This window comes from Olea europaea, chromosome 10 (genome assembly GCF_002742605.1).
Source record: "Olea europaea var. sylvestris chromosome 10, O_europaea_v1, whole genome shotgun sequence".
NCBI classification, from domain to species: Eukaryota; Viridiplantae; Streptophyta; class Magnoliopsida; order Lamiales; family Oleaceae; genus Olea; species Olea europaea.
In genome coordinates, this window is record NC_036246.1 from 43,694,762 (window position 1) to 43,705,635 (window position 10,874).

General features: G+C 35.1%; 1 protein-coding gene across 1 annotated transcript in view; it reads left to right on the forward strand.

The window, feature by feature from the left end:
• LOC111402411 overlaps positions 1 to 3,110 on the forward strand; it is a 4,744-nt gene extending 1,634 nt beyond the window's left edge. The window contains exons 2-3 of the mRNA XM_023030699.1: positions 1,528 to 1,686; positions 2,710 to 3,110. Of these exons, the coding sequence (XP_022886467.1) occupies positions 1,528 to 1,686; positions 2,710 to 2,823 (273 nt within the window). The 3' untranslated portion in view covers positions 2,824 to 3,110. The remainder of the gene's footprint in view (positions 1 to 1,527; positions 1,687 to 2,709) is intronic.
• The last annotated feature ends 7,764 nt before the right edge of the window (positions 3,111 to 10,874 follow it).

Below are 10,874 nucleotides of genomic sequence, written 5' to 3' on the forward strand. Positions count from 1 at the left end.
CCACCAATCCCCTTTCCCCACAACGAGTGGGAAAGGTATTCTCTTTCACAACTCCATAAAAGCACAAAATGAGTTTTTTCGTTTTACTGAAAGCTTATATAGTGTGGTTGTCTATCCTGGTTTGTATTAGCAAGTGGGCCATTCTGGACATTTGGCTATCAAATATTGACTTAATATTTATAGAAAAGGAACAACTTTAATTGAAGCAGTGAAACTGCAACTTATGTTTGACATCATTGCGTAATGGATTTTCTTTATCCAATATGGAAGCACACTTTTTTGCTTATTTGTCTTGATCTCAAGTCATTACCGTTGGAATTGTTGAAGGATCATTAAAAATATGCCTTTTGGTGAGCATATGAACATGCTTCATCTTTTTACCTTCAATGTTTTTTCATAGAACCTGGCATATAAATATGTTTCCTTGAATGTATGAACAGTTCTGAGATTTGTTTGCATTTATGTACCTCTTCTTTGAATTTGATCTTATTTAATTATTTCAAATGCACAAACCTAGAACTGCTCAAATAAATAAAAGGGGGAAACGAAGTGAGAGAGAAATAATGATAAGAGAAGCAATGAATATAGTTAATGTTGAAGCCTATGCCACTTGTACGCTTTAAGAAGAGAAGTGGTGTAATACATTTGTATGTGTTAATCTAATATCTGATGTCATCAGGCAATTGCTCAGACCTGAATGTATGCCCAATTGTGTTTGGTTTCCATTACTCTCTAGACGCCTTTAGTTTAGGCTCTGTTTGATCCATATTATTTGAAAAAAATATATTCTTAAACAGTAATTTGATATCATTTCAACCACATATTCTTCCATAAAATAATATTACACGCAAATCTAAAACTTTTTCTTATTTTTTAACCACATATTTTCCATCAATACGCCATTCAAAATTTCAGTTCTATGAAAATAATGTGGCTCAAACAAGGGCTTAATCAGATTTTGCTCATGTTAAATGGGATCTTCTCGGGTGTGTCATTATTTTCCCATCTTCATGATTTGTTTGTAATCTCCTTATCTTTTGTTTTCTCCTATCTTTCTTTGTATCTTTCATCTTTCGTGCTGCACTGGATTTTATTGATCTCCATGCTAAATTAGCCCAGAGGCAGTTGGAAGCTAATTACGAGATTGTTTGTACATATCTGACCAACATTACCCACTGACCCTACTTCAGTACGCTTCAATGAATTTCTGCTGTTGGGGATCATTATTATATTCATGGATCAGCTTGAATTTTACAAATCCAAAGGCATTACCATTTTCTTTGACTTGGTATAATTTTTATTGTTGAATAGTGAGATTTTTAAGAATTGATATTTTAAGATATATACCATGCAGTAGTTATTGGACACATACAAAGTTCTAATATACTCCAGCTGTATTTAGGAAGCCTCAGAAAATCATTAAAGTTCCATGTAATGTATTATTGTATTGTGATTCTGCGGAGGACAATTACATAGATTCCACTTATTATGTAATGTTTCATCCTGTGTTTTTGGAGATCAAAATAGATTGCTGTGTTGGAAGAACAAGCAAATGAGTCCTCGGATCAGTTAGAGGATGAAGCTAATCCAATTGCGAATGATTCAAATACAGTGGAAGCAACATCCAAGACTGATAGGCATGATGAAAAGCCTGATATCAATGATGTACCAATGGATGATACTCAGGTGATTAACTTACAGATCGCATGCGTGTTTTGCAATTCATGGGTTTTCAATTTCTTGATGGATCTTCCTTCAGTGACCACACTGTACTTATAACTGACAATTCCCATAATATCCTGTATACTTTCATGTAGAGGACAAATTATCTTTGAGCCAACCACAAATTTTTTAGGAACAAGTCTTAGATATGTTTCACTAAGCTTAAAAAAATGCAAAAGTGTGTTCCTAAACATGTTTGAAATGTCATTTTTTTCTTACTTTTAGTAAAATAACAGTTACATATTTGGAAGTTAATCTTACCTTATAAATAAGCCGAAAGCGGAGACGATGAAGATGAAATAAATAAGTCTCTCGCTGCTAGACTCCTTCTTTATGAACGGGAAATGAACTGTTTACTGGTGAGAAGGATGATTATCCATCTTCATCACAATTGAAAGGAGAGTTCAAAACAGGGATTCTTGGATAAAAGACATGTGGATTCATTAGTCAAGGGTATGTGTTTAGACCAGTTTTTCCTATCACAGTCCGAGTAAAAGTCAAGTGAAAACAAGGGATCGCTCAAGGGCTCGGAGTGAATCTGGCAGGTTACCTTTATTTCTAGTCAGTCATCCCTTCTAAAGATTTTCTGATAACCAATAAACTGCGATTAATTTAGAATGAACTCATTTATACAAACTTTTTAAGCATAGCCAAACAGGTTCTTAGCTTGTTGACAAATCTCTTTTTATCAGCAGTTTTTCCTTCTTTCTTTAAGAAATTGTCAGCAGAGTTGGAAAATTTTCAGTTTACAAGTGTTCCTTCTCTTGGATTTTATCTGCTTTACTCACCACCAGATCCGGGTTTAAGACCTTATTTTTGACCTAAGTGGTCTTTGGGAAAGAAATTGAGTACTTGTTGATTGTTAAATGAGCATTATTGCCTTCTTCACTAGATCATTAATTTCATTAGTCTCTCTAGATGGCTATTTGTGTAGGAGCTCGAATGCACTTTATATATGAAATTTTCAGTTGAATGCATATGTTTCAGGCCCCAGAGGAAAATCATGTGGAAAGTAGAGATCTGAATGTAACACCATTGGACTTGAGTTTAGGGTTGAAGGCTAGTGATGGTGAAAATGAATCCAACTCAAGAACGGATTAATTAATCAGAGGGATATTGCAAAATTCCAGCAATATTGGACGTGAAGATGAGCCAAATGTTATTCTATCCTCACAAAGAAACACTGTTCTCCATCGGCTTGTTACATAAATGAGCAAATTTGATTTGATACTTCATTTATTGTTGTGATTGCAATTTGTATCGATTCTGTGTCAGTTGCAATCAATATTTTTCTTTTACTATTGGTACAATCAAAGTTTCCATGATGTAGTTGGATTTTTGCACTGACCAATGTTGAATGAAATTTACACCGTATTGGTTTGGCTTTATTAACTATTTATCTTGAGCTATGTAACTAAGCCCTTGTTTTGAGCCACATTATTAGAATGAAAATACATTTTTGAATAGTACATTGTTGAAAAATGCATGATTAAAAAATAAGAAAATATTTTGAATTTGCGTGTAATATTATTTTATTAAAGAATGTGTGGTTGAAATGATGTCAAATTACTATTGAATAATGTATTTTTTTCAAATAATGTGGCTCAAACAAAGCCTAAATCCATATTAACCAACAAGAAATTTGAAAAATTGGACTGAAAACTAGTTTAGGTGTCTCTGCTAGATTGGTTTGCAAATGAACCGATTAAAGCCCTTAAAATTCTCTTGATTTTTGTGAGAATTGATGGTCCAATTGCAATAAAATGTTTTGTAACTAGGATTTTACTACTTGTACATAAAGATGGTACGTAAATGCTTACCGAAAATGATGTGAAGGGAAATGATTGGATGCAAAAGTTGATTATATTTTAAACTGACAAATGGTAAAATATCATGCGGACATTATTCAATTACTATAAGGCCAGGGAAAATGAACTGAAATTAGCTATTTGGGTTGTGTTGATTGCAAGATAAGGTGCAATTATGATTGTAGAGATATCTACTCTCTAGCTTAGCTCATTGGGGGGCTGTTGTTTGCTCACCACTGGGAGATGGAACCATATCCAATCAATGGGGCTGTTTGGTTCTTGAAGATTGTTAACATTTTGGCGAACTCTTGGCTTTGTTAGATTAACCAGACCAAAAAATGCAATAGACAAGATCTTAGCGTTCTGGAAAATGCTTCTCTGCTAGAAAAATGGCTGATAGAGGGCGTGACACCCTCTCACAACCGTCCGGCCCTGCATGAATAAACAATTGGGAGGAAGAAGTGGTCCCACCCCCAAATGTGTGTGTAAGTTAGCCCTTCTGTCATGTATTTTGTGACAGAGGAGCATGGTCCTAGCGTTCTTTTCTTTCTTGATAATGTTCAGACATATCCAATCCACTCTTGCGTGTTGATGAAAAATTTCTTGGTTCCCACGTCCTAGGCACTTGGAAATCGGCCAACTAAAAGCCTATTTGGGAGTGATTTTGAGAATTGATTTTTTGATCGTTAGGAGAAAAGTGTGTCCATCTATGAGAGAAGAAGTCAAATATAACGGCTGAAATAATGAAATAACGGTCAAAAAATCAATTTTTTGGGTGAACTCCCAAACAGGCCCTAAGTACTCGGGTAATTCTATTTGGGATTTTGGACCAAGCATTTTGCTTCAGACAATCAAGGATTGTTGTGTAATATCGTCACAGATGTTCAATCTATGAAATTTTGGTTTATGGTTTATCGTGGCAAAACCCTAAAATTCTTACAGCATCAGAATTTATAGCTACACGCTTACTGGCTCGGCCTCCAAACCATATGTGGTATGAGGCTTAGTGATTTTGGCATTGAAATTTATGACTCGTTTTGGAAGTCCAACCGGATTGATCAGTTTGACGAGAAAAACTGGAAATTCATCGAAAATGAAAGTCATTTATAATAATTAAAAAATAAAAAAATCAGCCAACTCTTTTGAAATTTTACTTTTTTCCATTTTTAATGTTATTTAATCAGTTTGATTCCAATTTAACATTCAACTCTTTATCCTTTACTGGCCGATGCTAATGTTGTGGGTTTTCCAAATATTGATATTAATTAATGCGAAAAAAATCATAAATCAAGTATTAATTATTAAGTATGCATCAAATTAATTTTCAAACATTAAGCCCCTGTTTGTTTCCTATTAATTGGCTATTAAAATGAAAATATATGACCGTTATCTATCATATCAAGCTGTAGAAAACAACAAACCAAAGATGAAGAATGAAGGAGAAAGAGAGAAAATCGATTGATAGCAGCCTCCAAACTTGGGTGCATAATGTAAGATTACAATGGTTTATATAGTACAAAACTAAGGAAACATAATAAGATTAAACTACCCTTAACCTAATTAACTTATTACATTAACATCCCCCTCAAACTCACGATGCTACGACAAGGAGCAACGAGAGTTTGACCAACAAAAAGCGTAAATGATAAATCAAATTTGACTTCGTGGCAAAATCTACAAGCTGCAGCAATGGAGAGCAACGAAAGGTAGGAAAATGATGCCGAACTGCAGATAACCAACAAAACCACATAATCTCAACTAAACCAAACGGATGCAAATTTCAAATTCCAAATTGAACTTGCTATACCAATTCCAAGAACTGACTATGCCAAATTCCAAGCTCCAGATAGACTGGACAAATATCAAACGAAATTTCTAATCCAGTGAACCGGAAAAACAAACGAAATTTCCAAATCCTGTGAACCGGGCATCAAACGAAATTTACATCCTGAACTGAGCACCAAACCAAATTTTCAATCCCACGAACTGGGTACAAAACCAAATTCAAGCTCAACAAATGCCAAATTTAAGGCACCCACAACTAACAACACATCCCCATCTTCAGCAACTCATCAAACAAGGCCCAACAATATGCAACAAATATTACCCAAAATCAGCCCATACATAATCATCTTCCATAATGCCATAATGTGGAAAACTCCAATTAATCTGCTTTTTTTTCGAAGAGACTTCTCCAGCAGGCCTATCTAATTAGAGTCCAACCCTTTTTTTTTTTTTTTTTTAAACTCAAATGCACAAATTGAAATCCCAAAATATAAGGCCCAAATCCAACATTACCAAACTACTGGCAATCCACAGCCCACAACTTAAGCCTAATTCAGCAGACCCATCAAACATTTCAAACCCACTTACTCAAAAATTAAAGTACTAGTCCAACTAAAAAAAACTAACCCAGCAGGCCCAACACAACAAATCCAAGCCAACTTGAACCAACTGGCCCAATTTCAACATACTCCAAGACCCAAAACCAATCTACAGCCTATAACCCACGAAACCAAACTTGGCCCAATTTCCTCCAACTTCATCTTCTCCAGCGCTGCGGCTGCGACTGACTCTCGTCGACACCAACACACATCCAACATTACCAATCTCCTACAACAACAATACTCAACCATAAACAAACGTCAACCACTAGCCGACCAGCATTCATCACAACAACCCATCAGTAAAACTTTACTGATACAGCCCAAGTCGATTCCGAAACACTGCTGTCAAACCATGATCGGCCACCAACTGAACTGAAGTTCAAATCTGACCAAAAGCTTCCAAAATTATGGCCGAACCTAAGCACAGTCCCATAAGAATCCAACTTGAATCGAAGAAGAAGACCAAACCTCAAATGTTCAGAAAACCAATCTGACCAGTAACCTGCCTTGCCAAACTGAGTTGGAAAACACAATCCAAATTCCAAACAACCCCAACGGTGACCAACCAAACACTAACACCAAAGAAAGAAAATCGAACCTGTTGAAATAAAAAATCAGAACCCTGGTCACCTGAAGTAGTTGAGATCAGAAATTCAAACCACCTTTAACTCATCAAGCAACAAACAGAACATTCTCCTTATTCTCATCACCAATATCACTCTCAATTCTATCACCAAGAACCATAGCAGCACTTACCACAACAGTAAAATTCTCAAAAGTTTAATCCAAGATTAAACCTGCTCTGATACCATGTAGAAAACAACAAACCAAAGATGAAGAATGGAGGAGAAAGAGAGAAAACTGATTGATAGCAGCCTCCAAACTTGGGTACATAATGTAAGATTACAATGGTTTATATAGTACAAAACTAAGGAAACACAATAAGACTAAACTACCCTTAACCTAATTAACTTATTACATTAACACAAGTCACCATATTTGAATTTCTATATCTTGTATGGGGTTCGTAACGACTATATTTTTCATTCTCATTCTTACATTAATAGAAAACAAACAGGGTGTGAGTTTTAAAATGTAAGTGTCATGTGCCAATTCTGTTTTAATTTTAAATAATAATATTATTAAATTAAATTAATCTATCTACCTCACCCTTGTGCACCCGCCCTCCACAATCCCTTCTTATAATTGTTGGCACCCACCTGTCGATATCCCCCTTCGTCAACTTCTTCAATGGCAAATGAGCATTGCCGACTGAGATAGTAGAGGTAGACGGAGAAATATAGTGGCCGTTAGAGAATACTAACTGAGCATCGGCGGCCAGTTCATCACGCAACAACGAATAAGCATCGTCCGCTCAAATAATAGAGATAGAGGAAGAAACATAGCGATCATTGGATAATACCGACTCAGCATCGTCGGCAACTGATCATCTTCATCTACGACTCAGCAGTGCTGGTATAATTTAAAATGCATGTGACCAAAATTCTTGAATTTGTGACCTATGCACATATGTCTGTAACCTGATCAAATGGACAATGACTAAATCTCTTGGATCTGTGATATGTGACCTAAGCGAATGGTCTGTGACCAAATTTCTTGGATCCATGACCTATAATTTTATGCTCTTAACATGTGACTTATGATTTGATTGTGAATTAATCTCCCGGGTCTGTGATCAAATCTATTGAATCTATGACTTATGTACTTTGACATGTGCTCTATTGTATGTGATCGTGATTGTGACCTGATCGAATGGTAGGTGACCAAATATCTTGGATTTGTGATATGTGACCTAATCTAATGGCCTGTGACCCAATCTCTTAAATTTATGACCAGTGGCACTCGTAATTTGATAGGTCATGGATTCAATAGATTTGGTTATAGAAACTCTATCGGCTAGGAATGCAAAAATCCCGGCATCCACAACTCCATCTACAGCTGAAACTCAATCGGTTAGCCAGATCACCACCATTACTCCCATCTTGACAACTCTCCCTATTCCTGAAACTCAAACAGATGAAAAGGCAACCAACCCTACTACCGACACGATTTCCACAACTCTACCTACTATTGAAACTCAAGCGGATAGGCAAGCAACCAAACCTACCTCCAATACCATGCCCATAATTCCACCCACTACAAAAACTCAAATAGTTGGGCAGGTCGCCACCTCCTCTTCTACCATTCACACCCTCACCATTCTACTTACGGATGAAACCCAAACTCAAACGCCTAGACAATCAAACACAAACTCAACCCCTGTTGCCAGTGAAGCCTAAGTGGCTAACCAGCCTAATGCCACTTCAATTGGCCCTAAAAGCTCGAACATCGCCTGTAGCGGCTCTATAATGGTGAATAACTCATTGGCACCGCCTCTGTAGTGGTGCTGAAAGTATGGATTTGGTAGAGAGAGAGAGGAGTATGGAGTATTGAGAGGATAGATGAGAAGAAATGATTTAGGGATTGAAATTGAAATCATAGGGATACCACTATGGGTATGGATGGAGTATTATTATTTACTATTAAAACATTGGTTTATCACCTGATTTGTGATAATTTAATCTTATTCCTAATTTTAGTACAATGATCTTTAAAATCAAGCCACTTAATTAATAAATGTTTGTAATAAGACTATGGGCTTGTAAAACCAAATTCGGATGGACCTTTAATGTAGTTAGCCCTTGTTTATAACCATTAAAAAGAAAATTTAGGGAAAAATTGATTTTGAAATAGTGATTTTTTGAAAAATGTATGATTAAAAGTATGAAAAAGTTTTAAACTTACGTGCATAATATTTTTATTATGAATGTATGATTGAACATGAGTTTGAGGAAAAATAATTCATAAAAATGGTAGTAAAATAGTGGCTTAGTATACTTCTCGAATAGTTGGCCCATAAATTTCTCTCGTGCTACATAGGATGGTTACTTGTGACTATAAATATCATTGATTTTCATCTAAATAAAATGTCACAATATTTATTAAATCAAACTTCTTATTATTTAGCCCCCATTTATTTTTCATTTTTGGAAGAATGAGAATGAAAATGTAGTCGTTACGGGCCCCACATAAGAGATAGAAATTCACATTTGGTGGCTTGACTTGATGAATAACGGTCATATTTTTCATTTTAATGAGAAAATAATGAAAACCAAACATGGGTTAAGAATAGCTATTATACTAGTGCTAGTACTGAGAAGGTGATATGGTAAAAAGTTTCGCGGTAGGTTCCATCACATCATATAGCACACTGTTTAACCAATCAAATTCCACCCCTTTCTCTAGTAGTGAGAACTGCGAGACTGGGAGCAATCCATTTCCAATAGCGAGGTGCCTATTGAAATCCAAGGCCCATGTGACCCTGGATGAAGAGCTAAATCCTTGGATTGAGATACATGTACAGTTTGCTACAACCTCCTTACATGTAAAGGGGGGGCCTCGAGCTCAAAAAAATAAAAAAATAATAAAAATAAATTTGATGGCCCCCCTGTAGTGAGGGGGCTGTCATCCAAGTTGTGATGAGTTCGGATGTACAAACATCAATTTCCTAAATACTTAGTGATGAGCTTGGAAAAAGCTCTGCATTGCACTCGATCGTTTCCCAAATGCCTAAACAAGTCCCCCATTATCCATCGCCAACTTATATGCATTGTCTCAAGTTCTCAACAAACATCGTTAGAAGTCATCCAACTTAAAGATATGTTCATGTTGGTAGCTCAACTTCAATTTCTTCAATTTGATATATTCTTTATTTGAACATTCTATCTGGAATATCGACGCTCAATCTTGTGCTTTGACTGATTTAATATTGCAATTTTGCATATGGAATGCAAAGGGATCAATAAAATACGATTTGCAACCCTAACAACTAATCTTGCATTTTGAGTTACAATATTGTAACTTTGAATATGGAATTCGAAGGGATTTAATAAAATATAATACTCTGAATTAAATAATTATAATAAACTATATAATTAATGAAATCATTAAACTTGAATAAAAAGTTCATTCGACCATCTGGTCCCCTTGTGATAATTGTTTGATATTGAAACGATAATTATCGTTGTCAAAGAAAACTTGAATGAGTACATTAAGGCAATTGTAACAAACATTTTTATGTTTGTATGTATTGCATGTCTTGACGCTAACTGACGTTAATTCTTTATTTTTGCTAATATTGAAAATACAAATGATTAAATAAAATGCTTTAAAATTACTTCCGCATGATCTCCTTTTAATTTGTCGGGTAAATGAACTATTGATTTAGCATCAAACGAGCCTTCGAACACAGATTTTGTAAGTAAACAATGCTACAAAAGCAGGGTTTGGATCCCGGGTTTAAATCCAAGTGATACGTGTCAAGTGGAGGTTGGATAGTTGGAAGAATAAAGAAAGAAAAAGAACCAAACAGATGTTGCCACGCAGCACTTGTTTTCAAAGCTTATTTCCAAAACCTATCAAAGCAGGATAATACTTTGTAAGTCGGGTGGGTTAGTATTTTGCCATGTGTTAGCCCTTGTTTGACAATCATTATCCAAAAATTATTCTTTTTTTTTATATACTTATTTTCATCAACATTCACACAATAAAATATTTTGTAAATAAACCTAAAACTTTTCTTTACTTTTTAATCATACATTCTCTAAAAATTCATTATTCAGAACTTTATTTTTCCAAATAATGGCTGTGAAACAGGGCCTTAATTTAACTAAATAATTGGTAAAAATATAAGTTAAATTTAATAATTATTTTTAATTACATTATGAACAGAGACTTAATTTTGGTCACGATTATGAATGTAATATTGAAATTTATAGGGGGAAATAAAAGGAAAAAAAGGGCAGGGCAACTTGAAATAAAACGATGTTGAGGGACCAATGTAAAACAAACTCACAAGTCAACTGACCACAAGTGAAATTTTCCCCTTGGTTAACTC